Below are 25000 nucleotides of genomic sequence, written 5' to 3'. Positions count from 1 at the left end.
AATAGTATTTATTATTATTATTATTATTATTTCAGCTGTCATAAGAAAACATTTTTCAGCTGAATAAAATATAAAGTTTGTGCATGAAAGTTGAAGCCGAGAGAGAGAGAGAGAGAGAGAGAGAGAGAGAGAGAGAGAGCTTCTTGGAACAGTGGAAAGTAGTGAACATGACAATGACGGCAGAGAGGGCTGTGGACAGGGGGTGGTGGTTGAGTGGTTATAGTGAAGTTATCTGCTTTCCGAAAGGGCGCGAGTTCGATCCGAGGCTACAATAGGGAAGAGTTTGTTTATATGAATTAAGATTTTTTTTTTCTTCCCCAAGACCCACTGATAGGGCATAAAACACCCCAACTAATACCACTTCACCTTTTCTAAATGAGACAACCTTTGCATGGATTCAATATGGACGGTGCGTAATGCCGAAGTGGTGGCATGTGAGGGGAACGGACTATCAAGGCTCGCATTCTCATCGGTTGAGGAAACTCCCTAACATCTTTTCCTATGCGATGTATTTTGTTATTACACCTCACTGTCCTCTCCTGCTTCCAATATCGCCATACTCTGCGTAGATAACGTGCAAAGGGATAGCAACTAGTCATATACAAAATAATAATAATCTATCTATCTATCTATTGCCAGACGCCTCAATCTCGTTTGGGGTGGCCACAAACAAATAATAATTGCTAGGGAAAAGGTGTTAGGGAGCTTCCTTTACTGACGAGAATACGAACCCAAGTCTGTGTAGAATTGGACACACAAGGATAGGTACAAAATTACTTGACATGCGGGAGCTTCAGGACCTTACTATGGGGTTTCGTTAGTCGCTGAAGTCTACGGGAACGAAACACCTCGTCTAAAAAAGACAGTGAGTGACAGACGATCAGAGCCGCTCCCAGGCGTGCTCTAAATCAGATCATGTCCTTCGTAGAAAAAAATGAAGGATGGACTACTACAGCAGGGTTGGTGGGTGACAGCGATGGAGTGAGAGGATGAGGTATACAAACAAAAAAACGCACAGTATACTGTAGATGATATTCGCAGATTTGATGGGACTGGATGGAACAGGCAAAGAAGAAAGCTGGAAGACGCTGTTGATGATGGTGTCAAACTGTTCGGTTGAATCTCTCTCTCTCCTCGTGCTGAGTTCAGTACAGTGCTTGATGACGTAGCTTCTCACTATCAATTATTCCCACCCCCCTCCTTCTCTCTCTCTCTCCACGTGCTGACGTCTCTCTCTCTCTCTCTCTCTCTCTCTCTCTCTCTCTCCACGTGCTGACGTCTCTCTCTCTCCACGTGCCTTCTTGCTGACCCGGTCACAGGTACGTTATTAATTAGCAATGCTCTCAGCCACTACTGACGTCACACTCAAGAGCCGTATTGAGTGGCGTAGAAGCTTCGTAGCACATCTTCCTAAGCGATTTATTTTGCATATTACACCTTAACACTCTCTTGTACGCTCTTTAGATCATTTTAATATTGATCAGTTTTGCTATACGTAAGAGGATACTGAGGTTCTGTGCGGGGAATAAATAGGTAAGGGAGAGGTGTTACGAAATCTCCAGGTCAAAGAAAATGACCCCTCTTCCCAACCGTTTTTCATTTAAATCGCACGCTCACATCAATATGATAGTAACACTCAGGCTCTGTGCCTCACTCCCAGCCGAATAAAATCATGCGTTAAGGAGAGAGAGAGAGAGAGAGAGAGAGAGAGAGAGAGAGAGAGAGAGAGAGAGAGAGAGAGAGAGAGAAAAGACGCAGCCATGTTAGAAAAAAAAAAGTAGTATGGATGATAAATCGCTATGAGGTGCTAAGAAATCTTCCAAGTCGATGAGATTACGGCCAAAACGTACCTCGGTTTCTTTCATTTCCCCCGAAAGGAGGATGGTGGACTATTTTTCTTTTTGGAACGAGGACTTTCAACCTTTTCGTGAGGACTATTTTACCACTTCAACTTGGAGACATCAGGAGAGAGAGAGAGAGAGAGAGAGAGAGAGAGAGAGAGAGAGAGTTTAAACACCGGAAACAATTATCACGTAAAATTATCGTCACCCTAAGAATAACATCTCACCTGCCTCACGACAAGGACACATTAACGCTAATAATAATAATAATAAATTTTCATCCTAACCCTACGTCACCCACAAAACATCCCTCGACTGATTAAATCGCTCTCGCAAATTTTGAGGCAGAGATCGCTTCGTATACACCCATGTTGCAAATTAGGATGCAACCTTTATCACGTATGCGGCAACTCTTTTGCCATGTATGCGTTAGTTCTTTGCTACTGAGGAGAGAGAGAGAGAGAGAGATAAGGGGGAAGGGTTAACAACACTGGTCAACGAGTGCAACTGTGCTTTAATCTACAAGTGCCCCTTCGTCCACAAGTCTGTCTGTTGTCTGTCTCGTCTCATGTTTGACCCTAAGGACGTGGAAATCAATGAGGGTTGTTTTTTTAGTGGTGCAATTTCAATAATTCGTTTAATTTCCAGTATCATCTACTATTATCCCATTTTTTTTTTTTTTTTTACTAGAAGATCCCGGACCCCTTTCAGCTCATTTGATGGCAAATGTATTCCAAAGCCTCTGAATACGTCCAGTAAAATCTTAAAGCAAATGGTTTTCTGAAGAAATTAATATTTGATGAATATAGACAGCCTCAAATAATCTCATGATGCAAGCATGTTTCAGAGTTAAAATGCAGTATCATGTTTTACTTCTCCATTTCCCAATCTCCTCCCCTTTCACTTCCTTCTTCCATGTTTACATACTTCCCTTCCCTCGCTTCTCCCTCGACGTTCCCAGACATTTTTTTTTTTAGTTTTCTGCATATCCATTTCTCCTCTGCATCGTTTCATCTTCATTTGCCTGTTCTACTCTTACAGTATTTCCTTGACCTTTCAACAGATTTGACGTTTCTTACCATATATAATCATACTAGCCCACAACAGCCATCTTATAATCCTTCAGAACGATGATTATCTTAATCTTGCTAGTCACTGTTTAGACTATTTTCTAGTTACTGACACTTAACGGATACTTAAGGGGGAGGGTGAAGAATAGGCTTGGGTTACTTTAAAATCTTTGTACCTTTTATTTTGTTGAAATAGAAAAATATCACAAAAGCAGCTGATATCACAAAATGAGGCCATGTGTTGGCCAAGACTAGGATCCTTCCCGCACCAGTGTGACGTCACTTCAACAAATGTGGGAAACCCTGGGCTCGGTTTCCTTTACTTAGCGTGGGATATTAGAGAGCTGATTTTCCCTTCAGTTAGTCTGCCCTTGAGGTAAAACCAACATTTGTTCTGGTGAGTCACAGCTTCTCACAAATTGCGAGACTTCACATGACAACTTAAAAGAGCGGACTACTACAAACATTCAAGATTTGTAGTAACCAAACTTATGAACACATTCAGTAGTTGAACTTAACATCCTAGCATCAGAATACAAGTTTGTCAAACTCTAGGTTGTCTTGTTACAATGTCCCATATGATAACGATACCAACAAGTAACAAAACAGCACAACTTACAAAGTTAGCGAAAATCTTTGAATGTATTACAGCACCAGATGGTAAGCGCTGAAACTAGGACGAGAATAAGCGTTGGAACAAAGAGTATCACATGCACCAGGAATTAACAAAACAATTCCCCATTGCTTGATGTTTGAGCATAACTGAACCCTGCTATATGAGGACTCAAACCAGTAGCAACAAGCTCAAATAAACCCTTAACATTACACAGAGATCCCAATGAACCTTCGTACAAAAGTGGGTGGAAAAACATGAAAAAGGACAATGACAATGAACGTACAAAGTAAAAAGGTTTCGGCAGGAAAGTTCAACTTTCCCTGTCGCTTCTTGCAATCTTCATGTATAACTTAAATACATCTCCAGTGTGATGCCCTATAACTAATGAGTGGATGAATGCATGTACTGATGAATCTGATTATAAATATATCAAACTTTCGAACGATGAGTAATGAAGCTAGTGACTAAACTTCGATGCTAAATGAACCCTTACATTAGCAAAATAAAAAAATGTAGGCCCTTCACTGGCCAAAAACGAGTAGGAAATGGTTGGTGTCAACAGCTGAATAACCATATACCCGTTGCAATAATTGGCAGTTTTGAATAAGGACATACATATGTTATCTTACAGCCAAATCACTAGGTTCTTCAATAACAAAGTCCTTGAACATTTAAAGCCTTATCTATCTTAACTCAATGTACCAATGAGTTCTAGAGCTAATCCAAATCTACTCTAAATACAGTTCTTTGATATATTTTTTTAGACTTTTTTGTAACTTAACGCTAGTTCTTGTTTCCCTCCCCTCGTGGGTTTCCCTATAGCCTCTTGAGCTCGCCTTTGCTGCCATAATCAATGTACCCATATTTAACCAGCTCAAACTTTGGGGAGATTACAATTTTCCTCTTACCCAGCGATCTGTGGAAGAAAGAAAACATACATTAGCTTTTGGCAATAAGCAACCACAGCAGTCATGGGCCTCATTGTTTTTTACATGAAAATTAACTACAGGCCTTGAATATGGATCACACAAAAGAGTTCTTCACAAGTGGCTAACTTTGAACTAAATCATCTGGCAGTAGCTAGAAGTCACTAATTTTAATCCAAATTACCACTGCATTAAATTCAAGGAAATACAAGTCCATCCTCGTCAGTTATCACAGTAAGCACAGAGACCCAATTCAATTATTTCCTCTTCCAATCCAGCTGCCCACTACTAACCACCCTGGCTTCATCCTTCATTCAATTCTGATCAACCCATTCTCCATGACATTATGTGACTCAAGACCTGCACCCAACATTCCAAGCCAACTGCTCTCTACTACACACCTGAATATTCTCGCCATCTTGGTATACCAGGACGCTGGATCCGGGTGTAGCCGCAACACCAGGACGTGAGTGGTGGGCGCCCCTTCGTCACATTTAACTCTGATTAGCTGTTGCTCTCCGTAGGTTGGGTCCATGTATGCCACGATTAGTACGCACCCTCTGCGGAGCCAAAGAAAGACAATGGTAACTACACTGACATCACATGCATGCTTATGAGATAGGTGTCTAAGGCAATTATGCACTGGAAAACAATACGCTGAAGCCAAGATTATTTTCCCATATTATGTGAGTGGTATACATGAAAAAATTGCTAATAATGAAGTTATCCGTAAAATGGTCAAGACAAATCACACTTAAGTTTTTATTAACCGTTCCAGCATCAATTTCTCTACAAACATGAATTCCAAAGCTGACCCAAAACCCACCTTAGTCCACAGGGTTCCTCTTTTGAGACGGAGAACACCTGGTCGGCCGCTTGATCTAGTAACGAAGGCGGGAACACCATGTTGTTGTCCACCGCCCTCCGCACCTCCTCCTCCACACGTCTTCGCAACACTAGCCTCTCCCGTGTCTCCCATGGCGACTCTAGGCATTCGTCTAGCTCTGTGGACCAAAGAAAGCAAGAGGTTAATACTAGTGAATTAACTCTGTAAGCTATATTAAATAAGGAACAACCAGGAAAATACTAGGGGATTAATGGACCTGGAGGATTAACCCCACAATTAATTTTTTAACCCTATCACTACGAGTTTCTCCCAAACTCAAAATCACATGGTACAGGGAAATAAACTGCAAAAGTTGGTCTATGATTTCAATGAGAAAAACTCCCACCAAACACGGCTACTTAATTATGATTTTGTGGATTTCATTACCATATACCATAGTGGTTATATTTGTGTATAAGAATGAAGCTGTAATTACCATCTATTAATACTCACGGTAAGACAGACAATAGAAATTTGGGAAGTGGTAACAAGAAAATGACAATTGACAGTGTTGTAGAAAAAATGCACTATAAATACATACCACACAAGCATAATGAAAATGTATCCCAAAATTGAATAATGCTTACTGAACACTGAATATGATCTGATAAACACCGTAAAATTGAAGTGAAAGGTGCTGGAAAGTTGAGAGGAGGAGGAGGAGGAGGGAGGAAGGGAGGGAGAGGAAATGATGACTGGAGGAAGACAATGAAGGGAAGGGAAGGGGAGAGGAGGGGAGGGGAGGGGATGCATGAACGTTCTGGAGGTAAGCCCTTGGTAACCGACTCCCCCTCCCACCCACCTCCACCGCACACCTACTTTCTAAGGCCACAATCATTATTTCTCCACCTCTTTTTCGCTCCCTCCCTCCCTTCACTCTGTTCCTCTCCCTTTCCACCACTTCCATCCATTCGTTTACCTCCTTGCCTTTCCCTCCCTTTCCACAGCATATCTACGGTATATTCCAAACTACACCACTCAAAATTGCAAATAAAACACAGTAAACCGTAAAAACACTGGTCACACCAATTTAAACCAGTTCCTCCCCCAATTTTCAAGTACCTTTATCACTTATCCCTAATCAGTTAACTCTATGGAAAAATAAAATAATAAACGAAAGAACCGGAAACGTTTAAAAAAATTAGGGTGTTCCATTTTAATCTCGAATATTCTGGAAAACGTTTGTGGCATGAATTATGGAGTACAAGTATCGTGACTGTACATAACCGAGGGGGGGGGAGGGGGAGAGGAAACGTCATTGAGTAGCGGTCAGACTAAAATTTTATTCCCGCTAATACCTGTCAATTAAATTCAAACTGCTCTTACACGCCTAAGACTAATACCCTCCTAATCCCAGGGTTCACCACTCCAAACCACCCTCCTCCATACATCCACTTCATATTTCCACGTCATCCTCGATCTTCCTCACACTTTCTTCCAAAATTACCGTATACAGGAGCCAATAGAGTAATTTAACGGCAAATTAATCAAGAATATAACACTATGAGGTGGGAAAATTAATGGAAGATGCAATTTCATTACAGAATCTGATTTATAAATTTCCTGATCAGCAACTAACATTCTAAATAAAAACTTAATGTATGCTCATTACTTTTCCATCAAAACATGTTAGAAATTTTAGGAATTAGTAACTTAAAATTCCTGGGTCTATCGCCTTCAAGGGTCTAAAAAATACAGGAAATGACGAAATGGAAAGTGACAGTTTCGAAATACGTCAATGACTTTAGGAAACGACTGACAGGAAACGATTACATATAGCAGGGTGGCTTGGCTTGGTTAAGTGAGAAGGAAGTGCATGTACGAAGGTGGCTTGGCTTGGTAAGTGAAGGGGAAGTAGTACATGTAGCAGGGTGGCTTGGCTTGGTAAGTGAACAGGAAGTGCAAGTTGACAAGGCCTGGATTGGGGGTCCTAAGATAACGAGTATGTATATAAATATCTCGAAGGCATTCTCCCCGTGGAAAAAAAAAAAAAAAAAAAAAAAAAAAAAAACTCCGGGATTAGGTGCTACAAAGTTCCGTCAAGCACAGGAACCCCGCTATAGTGGATCAGCTGAGGCCTTAGCAACAAGCACTTTTACAAAATATACTCCAATTCTCACCTTCCTCTGTGGGTAACGGGTCGAGCAGGTCACTCAATTTGGACTCGACCGGCGTTAGCACCTTCAAGTGTGACATCCTGAACTGTATTATCCACTTCAAACTTGTTGAGTCTTGATCCCTTTGTCTGGGGAAGCTGGAAGGAGCTCTAGTGTGTACGTCTTCTCACCTCCGCGTCTGCTCTGTGACTGGCTGGCAGGGTGACGGGGTCCGGCCTTTGATGCAACGCCACCGAGCCCAGAACCTACGATGTTTTTCTTAAATATATCGTTCACCTTCCCCTTACTTCGCTCACTCATTCATGGCACTAAACTACTTTAACCACGGTCTTCCACTCTTATTCATACATTACCACGTACTTCTCAACTTCAATGGAAAAATGAAATAAGTGTTACGTAATAATCATAAAAATTGAGGGAAAAAATAGTGGAATGCTACAGCCACCAAACGAAATATAAAGAATTGACACGCTCCCGACCCAAAAAATCCGGCTCTTGCCATTTAATCTGCCTATTGACAAACTTGTGCGCATGCGTGGCCAGAGAGAGAAGCTGACAAATCCCTCCAGCGTTCAAATCCATCCTTAAGTTTACGCCCACTGAAACATTTTCCTATCCAAATGTATACGATGGAACATGAGAAAACAATGACAAAATCGGTCTGACCAGTATTTTTGTGATATCAAGTCGAAGTAACAGAGAATTTTGGAACCATTTAAACACGAACCGGGCCGTTTCTCCTGGCAGTCTTTGTTCACCTCAGCCGGTGTTGTCGTCAGAAATTTATCGGTTTTCTTGGTGTAAATATATATTTTTTGCCCCGTTACTTTCTGATGTAACTTTCTCTTGTCATTTCTCGAAGGGGGGGGTGATTAATCGATTGAACTTGAAATCTTATCCACAATCCTCTTAATCATCAAATAAGCATGATGCAATTTTACGAACTTAAGAGCGATTTTTTCTATTTCTACGGCTTTTAACTACATAATTTCTACTCTCAAACTCACTTCTCTTTTAAAATTTGCTTCAAGTTTCTGCATGTTTCAGTAACGGTATGTAAGTTCGTTTTAAATCCTTTTTTTCCATTCTCGTTATCTTTGTGTTGCTCATCATTTATCAGTCCAGTAGTTTCTCGAAAGTTCATCTACAAGCAATCTACCTAAATGGGCCATGAGCCAAATCTACCCATCTACTATCTATCGTTCTATCTACAGTAGTCGATATGTGTTCATTAATGTATCTATCTGTCCTATCCATACCCACTAACCTACCTACCAACCTATCTCCTTTCCCACCTACTTCCCTACCTACCTACGTATCTACTTCTCGACTTACAAATCTATCTACCTACTTACCAACCTCCGTTCCCATGTACCCATCAGTCTCCCTACCTTCCTATCTAAAACGTACCTATCTACTGCCCCTGTTTATCTACTAATCTACCCCTTTTCCTTTCTATGTATCTATTTTTATACCAAAAATACCACACGCATAGCAGAGGATGGAAGTTGGCAGGCTTCTCCATATATCGTGGTCTCTCTCTCTCTCCTTCCATTTATTTATATTTACATCTAGGTATCTATCAGCATACTTATTCATCTACTTATCTATTCATTTATCTATCAATCTATCTATCCAGCTAATCATCTATATATTTTCATTCATCCATCCATCCATCTATCTGTCTATTCATCCATCTATCTATCGACCTATCAATGATGAGATGCAATTTTTGGCCCACAGATGGCGCTCAATTCAGCTGATGCCTCCATGACCTTGAGAGAGAGAGAGAGAGAGAGAGAGGTGGTGGAGGAGGTAGAGGTGGGGGAGAAGCAAGAAGTGCAGCGGTGGAGAGAGAGAGAGAGAGAGAGAGAGAGTGGGGGAGGAGCAAGAAGTGAAGCGATGGTGAGGGAGAGAGAGAGAGAGAGAGAGAGAGAGAGAGAGAGAGAGAGGGGAGGGGGGTTCCATCTAGGCTCTTTTCTCCAAACATTACAAAAGCTTCATTTCAATATTTTCTCTTTAATTTCCCCCAGGCAGACCCGAGCGAGAGGCTACGTGAGTAATGACAGGATGGCTCTCTCTCTCTTGCTCTCTCACTCTCTAATTAATATGGCGTGTGTACTTACCTTTCTCCACATACTCCCTTGCCTACCTTTTTTCTTTTACACACACACACACGTCCTAGGCAATTTCCAAACAGCAACAAAAAGAACTGACAAACACACCAAAAAATATATGAAATTGCATGAGTATTTCAGGTTTTAAAAGGAACTGAAAACGGGTCGAAATAAAACATGAAAAAACAGCTAAAAAAAAAAAAAAAACTAAAATGGATTATTTAACAGATATGGAGATTAGAGATTAAAATTAGGATGCTAGTCACGAAGAAGTGCTATGATAGGCATATAGAGCCGTGGTAGTCTTTCCGCCACTGAGCTACGTGACATTATCTGGAACAGGTTAAGGTGAAGAGTATAAGCCCAGTAGTAGTAGTAGATGTAGTAGTAGCAGTTGTTGTTGTAGTGGTAATAGTAGTAGTTGTTGTTGTGGTGGTGGTAGTAGTAGTAGTAGTAGTAGTAGTTGTTGTTGTTGTTGTTGTCGTAGCCCTATGTTCGTCTGAAACGTGAACAGGGTGGACTGCAGGCTAGATGATCTGAATTGCACCATCCTCCTTTTGGGGGATAGGGAGGTAGGTTACAGACTTTGCATAACCAGGCAGACGAGCGACCTGGTTATATCAGTGCCACCACATGAAGGGGTCTCATTTAAGCTTACTGACAGGGAAAAACAAACGAATCTATTTACTACCTCACTGAGAGAGAGAGAGAGAGAGAGAGAGAGAGAGAGAGAGAGAGAGAGAATAACTCGGGTCACTGGGAATATCTACACATCTATATTTTCTTCAGTTACGGCTGAAAATATGAAAAATGATTTAAACATTTGAAGAGTGATATGACGGGTTGGGTTAGTCACGTAGGCTTCTCTCTCTCTCTCTCTCTCTCAGTAGCTGTAACTGCTCTCTTTCTCTCTCTCTCAGTAGCTGTAACTGTTCTCTCTCTCTCCTTCTCATCTACGACAATTATTAACTACAACTACCACAATCTAGTCACAACACTTACAGCAGCAACCACAACCGGAAACCACTAACACCACAACGTCCACTAATACCACAACCACCACCACCACCTCAACCACTATCACCACAACTACCACAACCACCACCATCACCACAACACATCACCACCACTACCACAAATCTTACAGGTGTAGCGGATCGGAGGGTCGATTTGAATTGTAACCAAGGAGACTCAGTGCTTCCTCAAAATAAAGGCTTCTGGAATTTCACGCAGCCCTAACTCAGCATTGAAGTTGTAGTAGTGATCCAGTTCCGTCAGATAATAAATAAATAAATAAATAAAAATCGTGTGGTATTCGCCTATCACACCTCTATATGAAACTTCGAGGTCACACGGACAGACAGACATAGATAAATATATAAGAACCCTGGCTAAGAAACGTGCATCATACATACCTGGGAAAATACATACAAAAATACCGATATACCAGCTCAACGTCAACAGTATGGCAGACAGACAGATAGACAGATGGATATTAATGAGCGTAGAGTCGTACTGAAACAGGTGAAGGAAGGAAACAGACAGACTTCCTTAGCTGGGTGTCGCATGCACAAAGTACCCAATGCACAAAGGACCCTCTAAAATATCCCTGTCTTTGGGAATATATACTATGAAAGACGTGACTCCCTTTGACAGATAAATGTACAGGAACAAGGGGTGGAAATTGTACTTGTCTCTGTCAAGCATTGAATTTCGTGCATTTAGGATTTTATGTCCGAAGATTAGGCAAGTGGTATGAGGCTTTTCTTCTTCTTCTTCTTCCTCCTCCCTCCCTTCTCTCGGTTTATTTATCCATTTATTTATTTTTGCTTTCTCCCTCCTCCCTCCCTCCGTTTTTTCCCTCCTCTTTCTTTTTTTGTTCCTCCTCTCTCCTTTTTCCTTTTTTTTGTGCGTCTTCTCCATCTTCCCTGGTTTTGTTTTGTCCCTCTCTATCCGTTTTTTTTCCTTCCTCCTCCTTTTTTTGGCTTTCTCCCTCCACCCTCCCGTTTTTCACTCCTCCCTCCCTGTTTTTATTTTTTCTTCCTCCTTGTTTTCTCGTATTCTCCCTTCTCCCCCCTCATACCTTTGCTTTCTCCCTCTTCCCTCCCAGTCTACATGCCTAGCCATCCACTTCATAAGCTAAACAAGCAGGCAGTAAATCTATTAATACTGGGCGCCAACCACCTTCAAGGCGCCTCAGGATCTACGTATCTGCAGAGCCCCGATATTAAGCCAAGAGCTGGTTTAAACTAGACAAGACACATTTTGCTCTAACTTTCAAGCGCAGGCAGATACGGTGGCGCCAGAGGAGGGGGAGAGCTAGAGACGCGGCCGGCAGAGAACAAGAACAATTGGAGAGCTTAACTCGTCAACTGCACCATTAGGATTCAAGTGGACCTGTGGGGCGACAATAATAATAATAATAATAATAATCGACGTTTCTAGTTTCCAATTCTGTTCTTACATACTGATAGGGAATGTAACGAAGTATAATCATAAATTTTGAGGCTATTATGTGCTACTGTTTAGGCACTCCAATACCTAAAGTTATGGTGCCATGGCACCAACCATGGTACTAATCCGAAAAAAGTCGACAATGTCATTTTATTGGAAACCGATTTTAGAGTTATGAGATGAAAGAGAGTATGTTACAGCGCGATATAGGTATATTAGATGCTTCCATCTGACTTACAAATACACAGCTGACCACAATTCACACCAAAACAAAACACAGAAACCTTGATTTATGGCCTAACTTCCTAGACGTAAGTAGCAGTCGGACACTGGGCATTATGGAAAGTAACTCGCATTTCTGGGGTTAAACTCCAGAAATGCGGATGGGCCGTTGGATCGCTTAAACCCATGATGTGGCCATTGAGTTCAAACCCGAGATGCAGCCGTTGGAATTTAAAATACAGACATTTTGGCTACAACTGGTTTCAGTGGCTGCATTAGGTTTGGGGAAGCTGCGAGTTCTGGCAGCCTATTTGCCAGGTAACCTTCGCAATGGAAAGTAGTGTGCAGAGCAGTTACTCCGTGAAACTGATTCATTTCTTCTAACAGCGATAAACTATGACTCTAATGCACATAATCAAAGTATCATGATCTGCCAGACTTCTCAGTGAAAAACAGGTGTATATCAGTGAGTGAAACGAATTTATTTCTTCCCAGCCACAGAAGAGCGACAAACTATGCCCATCTCCTTCATATAAGCAATATATAGAGGAAATATCATATGGAAAAGTGTTATGACCTGATTAAGGTCCCCAAATTATAGTTTTAGGTGACCCTGCTGAACCAGTGTCAGGTGTCATGTGCGTCGTTTAAGAATGTTCGCGGTATGTGCGTACTCTCTGCACATGCAGAAGTTCCTGCGTAGAAGTATTCATAAAGCACAGTAAAAAAGAAAACCACCAGCACGGATAATGTAATGAATTACAGGTACATGCACAAAGTTCGAACATGTCTCCTGTACATGCGTGGATGAAACTGAAACATGTAATTGGAGTGAGGCATAATTACAGATTTCCACCCATCTGCTTCGACTTTGTAATTTCTCAAGGGAAAATCTGCCATCCACATATCTTTACTGTCAGATATATACGATGCATTACCATCCCATATGCCTTAACTCTGACCATTACAACCAGATAATTTCAGTATGGGTGAGATGTGCAAGCCCCTTTCAGCTCTATTGATAGCCAAATGATGTCACTCTGGAGGGCTTATTTAACTATACTCTCTCCACTTTAACTGGGCGAAAAACTGGCATCTCTCCACCTTGAGTGTTGAGGTGTAAGTGCTACGAAAAGGGAGTTGAGCCATAGCACTGTCCCCTTCTGCTAATGAGCTACGTGAAATAAGGTGAAAAGGGACAAAAATATCCACCTGGTTAAAACTGAACGAACTCTAGTAACCAAGGAGACTCATTCTAGTAGTAAGAGTAGCCCGGTTCCGTCAGATGAAAACAGACTATATATACAATGTGATAATTACCTATACTCCTTTTGCTCTAACTTGACCTCTAATCTCTCTCTCTCTCTCTCTCTCTCTCTCTCAATTTTTGGCTCACTCTCTTGCATTCTTCTCTCCTTCCCTCCCTCCCTTGGGTAGACAGGAAGAAAGAGAGGGAGGAAGGAAGGGGGAGGGAAAGAAGAGGGGGGAGGGAGAAGGAAAGGAGGAAGGAAGAAAAGATGGATGAGAGAGAGAGAGAGAGAGAGAGAGAGAGAGAGAGAGAGAGAGAGAGAGAGAGAGAGAGGAAGGACGGAAGGAAGGAGGGGATGTTTTGAATCAATGTTTGTTCTTTGTTCAAACTTCCTCTACCTTGCATCCTGTGTATGTCTGCGCGCGTGTATGTGTGTGAGTGTGTGTATGTGTGTGAGTGTGTGTGTGTGTGTGTGTGTGTGAGAGAGAGAGAGAGAGAGAGAGAGAGAGAGAGAGAGAGAGAGAGAGAGTTAATCACACACACACACAAATCTATGTAAGAGAAGCTGCTCAGGGAATACAGATATCTACCCACCTACCTATCCACGCATCCCAATTCCTTTGACTATGGCTTCGCTCCAAAATACCACTACCTAACCCTTCTAAAACCACACCACAACCTTCTAATCACCACAATACACCCTAACCTAATTCTATTCCACAACTAAATCAAACAACAGGTACGAAAAAGCATTAATATGATGGATGGGAAGCCGAAGTCAAAGTCGCGGAGAGTCGTCGGACACCGCGAGTTCCCGTATGTAAACATCGGGTTGCGTCATGTCCGTTTTTCTTTGTTCCAGGTTTCAAATCGTCTCGGGGGATTCTTTGCACCTCTTCCTTTGCGATTTGGTTTGTTTATTATACCTCAGCACTCTCTAATACGCTGTTAACATCTATTTCATTATCGAGATTCTGTGCATCAGTAACACAAGAGGAAAGGGAAGGGTGACACACAGAATGAGTGACTTTGAAAGATGTGTTACGGTCTTAAAGCCACTTAGAATACAGTCACATACAGAATAAATCGCTTTGGAAGATGTGTTACGGTCTTAAAGCCACTTAGTTACATACAAAATAAATCGCTTTGGAAGGTTGTTACGGTCTTAAAAGCCACTTAGAAAACGCTCACATACAAAACAAATCGCTTTGGAAGAGGTGTTACGGTCTTAAAACCATTTGGTCATACAAAATAAATCCCTTTGGAAGATGTTACGGTCACTTAGAATACAGTCACACACAGAATAAATCGCTTTAGAAGGTTGTTACGGTTTTAAAGCCACTTAGTCACATACAAAATAAATCGCTCCGGAAGATGTGTTACGGTCTTAAAGCCACTTAGAAGTCACATACAAAATAAACTGCTTTGGAAGATTTAGCATACACCGCCCCTCAACTCGCTCCCTATCCCCTGAAAAACGGATGGTGGATAGCAGAAGGGTGAATTTAGCCTGCAGTATACCCGATTCACGTCCTAATGAGCTAGGGACACGATAGATAGACAGACAGACACAGATAGACAGACGAGCAGATAGATATGCAGATATATAAGAAAGATGAAATGAAAATGAGATGGAGAGAGAGAGAGAGAGAGAGAGAGGAACAAAGAAAATACTGCTGTTAGGCCTACCGCTTGCTCTCGCTCTCTCTCTCTCTCTCGCTCCATTCATTTCCCCTCTCTCCCATCCTCTCAACCCCTCCCCTTTCCCCCTCCTCTGGCATTCACTTCTCTTGTCTCACTCCCTCTACCCATCCCCTCCTCTCTCTCTCTCTCTCTCTCTCTCTCTCTCTCTTCCTCCCTTTCAATTTCACATTTTCTTATTTTCTAGCTTCCACTCGCTCTTCTCTTCCTCCCCCCCTCTTCTCTCTTCCCTCCTATCATCCTATCACCTGTTTCTCTTTCTCTCCTCCTCCCATCCTTCTTTCCTCTCCTTCCCTCTCTCCTCCCCTTCTCTCTCTCCTCCCCTTCTCTCTCTCTCTCTCTCTCTCACCACCTTCGTTTCTCCTTCCCTCCTTCACACCTCCTTGTACTGCACCTCCCTCTCTCTTCCTCTCGTCTCTCCTCCCACTCCCTCTTTCTTTTTTCCCTCCCTCATTCTTCCTTTACAGTTTTTCTTCTGCACTGCCTACCCCCCTCCTTCCTTACTTCCCTCCCTCCTCCATTTCCCCCCTCCCCCTCTCATCTGTCTCCCTCCCTCTTTCCTCTCCTCCCTCCTCCATTTCCCCCCTCCCCCTCTCATCTGTCTCCCTCCCTCTTTCCTCTCCTCCCTCCTCCATTTCCCCCCTCCCCCTCTCATCTGTCTCCCTCCCTCTTTCCTCTCCTCCCTCCTCCATTTCCCCTCTCCCTCTCATCTGCCTCCCTCTCTCCCTCCTTCCCTCCCTCTCAGTTACATCACCCACCTTGGCAACCCTGTATTGATCTGCAAACGCGTTGGCAACACGGCAATAACGCTGATGCCATACGGGGTTCGATTATTTTTCAATTTCTGATCCTACATTAATTTTGAATTGATACTGAATGAATGAAGGTAAAGTTAGTTCATACAGAATTTAGAGACATATCACACTAATTCTGAAAGGCGTGTTGCGTGGCTAGGTATGCAGCTATCATTTTATCTATCAATCTATATCTATCCTAACGCCTTAATCTATTTCGAAGAGGGAATTTTGAGGGTCCGTTAAAAATAATCTACGTTATTTTGAAAGACGTCCTCTGAATCTAAACCAGCTTTAAAATTTCGTGCTTATAAAACCAAGGTATTCTAATTAAACCAAGTCATAATTATCGTTTTAGTGTTTTCTTCTTTCTAACGCTGGGTGAATGAATGTTATTGGGGCAATGGTCAATATTTAGTTTAGATTCTTCTGTTTCGGCGGTCCTTCCTTTTTCACCACTTTGGTTTTGTTCTGTGTACCCCCATTCTAAGGTTTAAATGTTTTGATCAACCCTATCATCACCATCATCATAATCATCATCATCACCACCACCATTATTATTATTATTATTATTATTATTAGTAGTAGTAGTAGTAGTAGTATGTTTAAATCCTGTCTTGATCAACCCATTCACTAATATCATCACCATCACAACCACCACCTCCATCATTATTATTATTATTATGTGGGTAGAACTCCAGGAGCGGCCCGACTAGTCACACATTAAGAATACTGATTTTTTTTATGCAAGGAAGAAGGAACCAAAGGCTAGAGGCACACAAAATTCTTCCCTCCATGAAAAATGAAGAAACTATCAAGATCCGTTTATTTCGAGATGCCTGTACACTGCGTTTTAGAAGACTGGAGGTCATAGGTAGAGGGAAATACAAGCAGAAGACAGTTCCAGAGTTGACCTGTTGCATACACGAAGGACTGGAAGTATTGGTTAACTCTTGCATTAGAGAGTTGGACTGAAAAGGAATGAAAGAAAGAGAGAGAGAGAGAGAGAGAGAGAGAGAGAGAGAGAGAGAGAGAGAGAGAGAGAGAGAGAGAGAGAGAGAGAGAGAGAGAGAGAGAGTTTGTTGCTGGACGGGTGCTACGCGTGGAGGGATGCAAGCAGACAGTTCAGAGGAGCAGTGACCATTGAAGTAGCAGAGATAAAGATAATATTCCTTTACTTTAGAGAAATATTGCTTTATTTTTTAGAAGCCTCGTATCTCTCCTTTTTCTACTTGTACTTGGCCTAAAATTCCTATTACTTCACTGCTCAGTTGTATGAAGATTAACACTACCATCATAACCACAACTACATAACAACCACCAATCGCAAAATACAGTGACAACCAACACAACCACAACTACCACCACAAGGCTACCTCCGTCGACAGTTACAACTACCACAGTAACCACAATTACCACCATCACAATCACCACACCGCCATCAACAACAATGACACCACAAGACTTCACAACCACAACCATCACAACCACAACCACACAACCACAACTAACACCACAAGCACAACTACTACCACAACCACAACCACAACCAAACCACCACAACCACAACTACTACCACAACCACAACCAAACCACCACAACCACAACTACTACCACAACCACAACTAACACCACAACCACAACCAAACCACCACAACCACAACCCCCCTTCGTGTGGGATGTGTCTGGCAACTGCAGGGGCGAAACTGGAAGCGATTATGTCATGCTGAACAGGTGCGGTAAGAGAGAGAGAGAGAGAGAGAGAGAGAGAGAGAGAGAGAGAGAGAGAGAGAGAATTTAGAGATACATAAACATGCAAATATAAATGAGACAGATATAGGCAGAGACAGTCTGATGGATAGATAGACTGATAGATAGACAGATAGATAGAAGGGGAATATGAGGATGAATTAAGGTAAAATTGTATAAAATATAGATAGGTCAAAAGATACTTGGAGAGAGAGAGAGAGAGAGAGAGAGAGAGAGAGAGAGGTACAGTAGGAGGGGTCAAGAAGGCAATGCAGATAAGGATGAAGTGTGTGTGTGTGTGTGTGTGTGTGTGTGTGTGTGTGTGTGTGTGTGTGTGTGTTAGGCGAGTATTGCACACGGAATATATTGGATTTTTTCCAATATCATCAGCAATACAATACAATTCCTCTTTTTGCCTATACCTAATAATGAAATGGATTCTGTTTATAGTAAAGTTTTATTACTGCCTCTCTCTCTCTCTCTCTCTCTCTCTCTCTCTCTCTCTCTCTCTCCTAAATTATAATGATGATGATGATGATTAATCAAAAGTCAAACAATGATGATAATAATAATAATAATAATAATGATAATAATAATAATGGTGGTGGTATTAGTAGTAGTATAGTAGTAGTAGTAGTAGTAGTTGTATTATTATTATTAGTAGTAGTAGTAGAAGTAGTAGTAGTAGTAGCAGCAGCAGCATAGCGGTAATAGTAATAATAATAATAATAATAATAATAATAATAATAATAATAATAACAACAGCCAACCTTGAAAAAAAATAAACAGGCAACTAACAGCATAATTAAAGAACAGCAAGCAGTGAGGTGGATAGGAGAATGAGACAGCCTTCTTAACATATTCCCTTCAGCGACTTATTCTACTTATCTACTTATATACCTTAACATCTTCTCCTGTGCTACTGATGCATACTGGGTAGATATCAAAAAGGTATATATATAAACTTTCAGCATAATATTAAGGTGAAATATGGAAAAATAAATCGATTAGTGAGAAGTGTGAAGAAGCTCCCTACCATACCCAGAAGACGAAGGGGTGGGAGTCGTTACTGAGGAGGGATGGAATTGAGAGAGAGAGAGAGAGAGAGAGAGAGAGAGAGAGAGAGAGAGAGAGAGAGAGTTGGTCATTCACCTCCCCCAACCTTCAGAATATGACCTCGATTTAGCTCTCTCACTTTTCCCTCTCACTTCCCACTTTTTTTTTCTCTCTCTCTCTCTCTCTCTCTTCCTCTCTCTTTACTTCCTCTCACACTCCGACCCTCAATTTTCTCTCTCCTCTTCCTCTCACACTGACAATCTACTCTCTCTCTCTCTCTCCTCTTCCTCACACAGACTCAATTTACTCTCTCTCTCTCTCTTTCTCTTTACTTCCTCTCACACTGACCCTCAATTCTCTCTCTCTCTCTCTCCTCCTCTCTACTTCCTCACAAAGACTCAGTTTACTCTCTCTCTCTCTCTCCTCTTCCTCACACAGACTCAATTTACTCTCTCTCTCTCTCTCTCCTCTTCCTCTCTACTTCCTCACACAGACTCAATTTACCCTCTCTCTCTCTCTCTTTCTTCTCTTATCAGCGGATCCAGACTAAACCTGTTTGATCGTCTCTGGCCTCTTCTCAAAGGACACAAAGACAAACAGATAGACACAACGACAGATAAATAGATAGACAGACAGATATAGATAGATAGACTGATAGATAATGGATGGTAAATAGATATGTTAGAAGGCTGGTCAGCAGGAAAGTAGACAGACAGACAGATAGACAGGTAAATAGATAGACAGATAGATAGATATAGACAGATGGATGAATGAGTAGGCAGTTAGATGGGTAGACAGCAAGGCAAAACCACGAGAGAGAGAGAGAGAGAGAGAGAGAGAGAGAGAGAGAGTCAGGTCGTCTAGGATATAAAAGCGAGAGTGAGCGATAAGCGAGAGAGAAAAAGTGAGTGAGGGGGGGGGCATTATCTCTAAAAAGAAAGTCTTATCTCAGTAACTGATAACAAGGACTTTATTCTTCTATCTATCTATCTACTAATCCATCTATCTACCTATATGTTTATGTATCTATTTTTCTATCTATCCAACCATCCATCCATCCATTTGTCGATTAATCCGTGCATCCATCTACCTATTTGTCTATCTGTGTCTATCTATATTTCTATCTATCCAACCATCCATGCATCTATCTACCTATATATCTATTTATGTATATATCTATATTTCTATCTATCTATCCAACCATCCATGCATCTATCTACCTATATATCTATTTATGTATCTATCTATATTTCTATCTATCTATCTATCCAATCATCCATATCTATTAATCCGTGCATCTATCTATATATATCTATTTATCTATCTGTTGCACTGAAGATCATATATAAACCTTTTGACTAGTCTCTAAAAATGAATAAAGGAAAATAAAATAAACGCATATATGTATTTTTATATTTAACATTATCTATATATCTATCCATTTATCTACTGCAGTTTCATTATCTATCTATCTCACTTATTTATCTATCTATTTACTATCTATAATCCAAAGCAGTCAGTTTCTTCATAGTCTTAAGTGTTCACGATAAGAAAATACTAAGATGGAGTTATATTACTAAGCAAGGGGAGTGAATGAAGGGAGTAAGTCACAGGAGAGAGAGAGCTGATGTTATAAGCTCTCTGAATGCGCCTTGTTCCACACACACACACACACACACACACACACACACACACACACACACACACACACACACACGAAAAGACCCCCCCCCCTGTATAAAGTCAGCAGCTGCCTAATATTAACAGAGGGTCGGTTCAGCGCGTCGACCACTTGAGAACCTGATTTCACAAGAGGAGAAATTAATTTGATCCTTCCACGGCACACTATCAGCACGAGACACCGAAAGAACTGAGAGATGATGGTGGTGGTGGTGGTGGTGGGTGTGGTGGTGATGATGATGATAACGATGATGGTGGTGGTGGTCGTGTTGATGGTGGTGGTGGTAGTCGTGTTGGTGGTGGCGGTGGTTGTGGTGGTGTTGGTGGTAATGATGATGATGATGATAGTGTTGATGATGGTGGTGGTGGTGATGATGATGGTGGTGGTTGTGATGATGATGATGATGATGATGATGATGATGATGGCAGTGGTGGCGGTTGTGATGATGATGATGATGAACTGTAGAAGGGTTATCTCTTAAGTACCAATCGTCTCATCAATTCTCTCTCTCTCTCTACTGCTTCTATGACCCAGAAAACATCGCTCACTACTACTTCCCTAATATTAAATGAGGAAAATCATTATGTCTAGTTAGAGGTCACGTCAACTCTCTCTCTCTCTCTCTCTCTCTCTCACACACACACACACACACACACACACACACACACACTACAAAAAAAAAAAATCGCTTAATGAATGATGAATCCTGTTTCTTCTTCATCTCTCTCTCTCTCTCGTGCTTGGTGAGAAATGAAAGGACGCTTGAAAGTGGGATTTTCCATTGACGTGTACTGAATATTTTCTTTTAAAATATTTCAATGGGTTTATCCATGAAATCAAAGAATACAGATAGACAGGTAGATAGACACAGATAGACAAATGGATAAATAAATAAATAAATAAATAAATATATATCCATCCATCCATCGTCCAATCCTACGTTGCACCATAAGTAGCGTAGGAGCCCGGGGCTAGACAAGTTGGTCTCTCATCCCTGAATGGCATTACGTGAGCAATAAACCCCAACCACCCCTTGGATATAAACCTTCACCAGCTCAATCCGATTGGAGTACCAATATTACCCACTAAACCACCAGGCGCCAAAATCTGGTTATATGGTTACCACCCAGCATAGTAAATGGTTTCCCGGTGTACAGGAAACCATTTGGCTTGCCACTCAGTGTAGAGTCACCTACAGGCAGAACAAAGAGGAAGGAATGAAGGAAAGAAAGAAGAGGGAGTGTAAAGTCACCTGTCGGCAGAAGGACGAGGAAAGAATGAAGGAAAAAAAGAAAAGAAAAAAGGATGAAAGGAAAGAAGGATGGAGGAGAGGAAAGGGCAGACACCTGAGAGCAGCACTACATCAAATGAGTGGATGGTGAGCGCCCCCACCTACCACAGACACACAATATATATATATATATATATATATATATATATATATATATATATATATCTGGAGAGAGAGAGAGAGAGAGAGAGAGAGATTGGTTGAAAAACACCTTGAACTAAAAACATCATTATTTTCCTAGTTTCACATCCTTATCCTCAGAGAGAGAGAGAGAGAGAGAGAGAGAGAGAGAGAGAGAGAGAGAGAGAGAGAATAACACTGGGCTAGCATAACTTTTCCTAGAGACGCTTGGTATCATAGGCCTACTGCAGCTCTCTCCCTCTCTCTCTCTCTGTCACCCCCCCCTCCCTTTCTCCCTCCCTTTTCCTTTGTTTCCCTCAATTCTCCCTCCCTCCCTCCCTCCCTCTGGCTACCTGCTTTCTCATAACATCCTTTCCTCCACTCCCCCTTTCACTCCCTCCCTCCCTCCCTCCCTCCCTCCTCCTCCTCCTGTCTCTCTCTCTCTTATCGGATTTTTCTTACAAGGGTCACATTCATGTTCTATCTTTAGCTGCATTATCTCTCTCTCTCTCTCTTTATCTCTCTGTCTCTTATCTGATTTTTCATGTCTCATATCTCCGTTCTATCTTTAGCTGCATTATCTCCCTCCCTCCTCTCTCTCTCTCTCTCTCTCTCTCTCTCTCTCTCTCTCTCTCTCTCTGCCTCCCCTAGCAACAGGCACTGATCAGCTGACTCACGTAAACAGAAAACAGCTGAGAGGGAGGAGGATGGGGAGGGGGGAGGAAATCCGAGGGAGGCAGGGAGGGAAGAGAGGGAGAGGAGGATGGAGGAAAGGGAGGGAGGAGAGGAGGGAGGTCATGGGAGACGGATGGAGGTAATTTTAGTGCTGGAGGGAACGAGGAGGGAGGGAGGGAGGAGAGAGAGAGAGGGGGGGGGAGGGGGAGGGAAGGAGGGAGCAAGGCATTAAACTGTGAGCGGTGTAAGGGTGAGAGAGAGAGAGAGAGAGAGAGAGAGAGAGAGAGAGAGAGAGGATACACTTATAAAAATATACACACACGACCCATACAGATATACCTGAAGTTTCTTAAATATATTAAAGTATAAACAAAAATACAATACATGAAATTAAAAACTTTCTTAAGAGTAAAATGAACGTTCTTAAGTGTAAAGTGAACGTTCTTAAGAGTAAAATGAACGTTCTTAAGAGTAAAGTGAACGTTCTTAAGAGTAAAATGAACGTTCTTAAGACTGAAATGAATGTTCGTAAATGTGGACGTTCTTAAGATTATAAAGAACGTTCGTAAATGTGAACGTTCTTAAGATTAAAAAGAACGTAAATGTGAACGTTCTTAAGATCAAATGAACGTAAATGTGAACGTTCTTAAGATCAAATGAACGTAAATGTGAACGTTCTTAAGATCAAATGAACGTAAATGTGAACGTTAAGATAAAAATGAACGTAAATGTGAACGTTAAGATAAAAATGAACGTAAATGTGAACGTTCTTAAGATCAAATGAACGTAAATGTGAACATTCTTAAGATAAAAAAGAATGTAAATGTGAAAGTTCTTAAGATAAAAAAACGTACATGTGAACGTTAAGATAAAAACGAACGTAAATGTGAACGTTCTAAATTAAAAAGAACGTTCGTAAATGTGAACGTTCTTTAGATAAACAAGAAAGTATATATGAACGTTCTTACGATACAAAATAACGTAAATATGAACGTTCTTAAGATTAGAAAGAACGTTCGTAAATGTGAACGTTCTTAAGATAAACAAGAAAGTATATATGAACGTTCTTACGATACAAAATAACGTAAATATGAACGTTCTTAAGATTAGAAAGAACGTTCGTAAATGTGAACGTTCTTAAGATAAAAAGAAACTAAATGTGAACGTTAAGATAAAAATGAACGTACATGTGAACGTTCTCAAGATAAAAATGAACGTACATGTGAACGTTCAGCGGGTGTGAACGATCTGGAGGGATGGAAAGTTCCACTCAACCTACGCTGGCACTTTTTTTTTTTTTTTGCCTCCCTGCTCCTCCCTCCCTCCCTCCCTCCTTGCCTGACTCCTCCCTTCCTACTTCTCTTTTCCTTCTTCTCTTCTCTCTTCCCTCTTCTTTTTCTTCTCTCACCCCTCCCCTCCTCTTTTTCTATTCCTTCTTTTTCTCTTCCTCTTTCCTTCTCTTTTTCTTTTCCTCCTTCTTCTCTTCCTCCTCCCCCTCTTCTTTTTCCTTTCTCTTTCTTCTTCTTCTTCTTCACATCCTCCTCCTCCTCCTCTTCTTGTCCTTCTTTGCCTCCTCCTCCTCCTTCCTGTCTTTACCTCCTCCTCTTCCTTCCTTCTTCTTGTCTTTGCCTCCTCCTCCTCTTCAATCCTTCTTCTTTTATTTGCCCCCTCCTCCTCCTTCCTCCTTTCTTCTTGTATTTGCCTCTTCCTCCTTCCTTCTTCCTCCTCCTCCTCTTCTTCCTCTCTGGTTACTAATTCACCATCTCTCTTCTTTTCAGGTTTTAATTCGATACAATTTTCCTTTCTCTCTTTCCTGTAAAATTTCCACATCAGATTTGGTATATTGTGTGATGTTCCTTCTCACTATTTCCTGCCAGTGTTTCTTGGAGGGTGTGGTGGGCGGGGGAGAGCCTTTTTCTCTGCTATCCTTGTCTTATGCTACAGTTCCTTCACTTTAACCTGGCCGAGATTTTCGTCCTTATGCGGCTTATTTCTCGTAGCTACAGCACTTCTTCGTGACTAGTACCGTACTCTTAGTGTCTTGTTAGCTCTACATCCTTTCTATAGCACTTCTTCGTGACTAGTACCATATTCTAGTATTAGTGTCTTGCTATACATCTTCTATTGCACTTCTTCGTGACTAGCACCATATTCTAGTGTTAGTCTGTTACAACTCAGCATTCAAGATGGAGAGACGGCAATTTTGAGCCAACTTAAGGTGAAGAGAGTATAGCAGTACATCCAGCCTCTTCAGCACTCCACCCTCTTCAACTTCGCTGTTTCTCTTCGCCCTTCATCAATTTTCAGTGCTATCCTTGTCTTATTCTGGTAGTCTGGCCAGTCTTGAAGGAGTAACATATGGCAACTTCTTCTGATGTTATTTTGTTCTTAGAGATGTTGTGATATGAATGTTCTCAGAGTATGTACGTTCCAAG

The 25000-nt window shown here is 41.4% G+C and overlaps 1 protein-coding gene across 1 annotated transcript; it reads right to left on the bottom strand.

The window, feature by feature from the left end:
- Positions 1 to 3067: 3067 nt before the first annotated feature.
- Positions 3068 to 7632, bottom strand: LOC145402247 (DNA damage-inducible transcript 4-like protein). Its single transcript, XM_080274370.1, has 4 exons — positions 7460 to 7632; positions 5280 to 5457; positions 4855 to 5013; positions 3068 to 4443 (listed from the first exon to the last, which is right to left on the bottom strand). The coding sequence occupies exons 1-4, from the start codon at positions 7533 to 7535 to the stop codon at positions 4344 to 4346; spliced, it is 513 nt and encodes a 170-aa protein (XP_080130496.1). The 5' UTR covers positions 7536 to 7632; the 3' UTR covers positions 3068 to 4343.
- Positions 7633 to 25000: the final 17368 nt, after the last annotated feature.

This window comes from Coenobita brevimanus, chromosome 57 (genome assembly GCF_032717465.1).
Source record: "Coenobita brevimanus isolate Jiangsu-jjx chromosome 57, ASM3271746v2, whole genome shotgun sequence".
In the NCBI taxonomy this organism is placed as follows: Eukaryota; Metazoa; Arthropoda; class Malacostraca; order Decapoda; family Coenobitidae; genus Coenobita; species Coenobita brevimanus.
Note: the sequence above shows the minus strand (reverse complement) of the source record. Positions and strands in the feature narration are given on the sequence as shown.

Bases quoted from the DNA above. Each gene is read 5' to 3' on its own strand.
- LOC145402247 (XM_080274370.1), bottom strand. From the start codon at position 7,535: ATGTCACACTTGAAGGTGCTAACGCCGGTCGAGTCCAAATTGAGTGAC. The intron at 5,458-7,459 runs GTGAGAATTGGA...TTTGGTCCACAG, and splicing joins CCCGTTACCCACAGAGGAAG to AGCTAGACGAATGCCTAGAG. The intron at 4,444-4,854 runs GTGTGTAGTAGA...TTTCTTCCACAG, and splicing joins AAGATGGCGAGAATATTCAG to ATCGCTGGGTAAGAGGAAAA.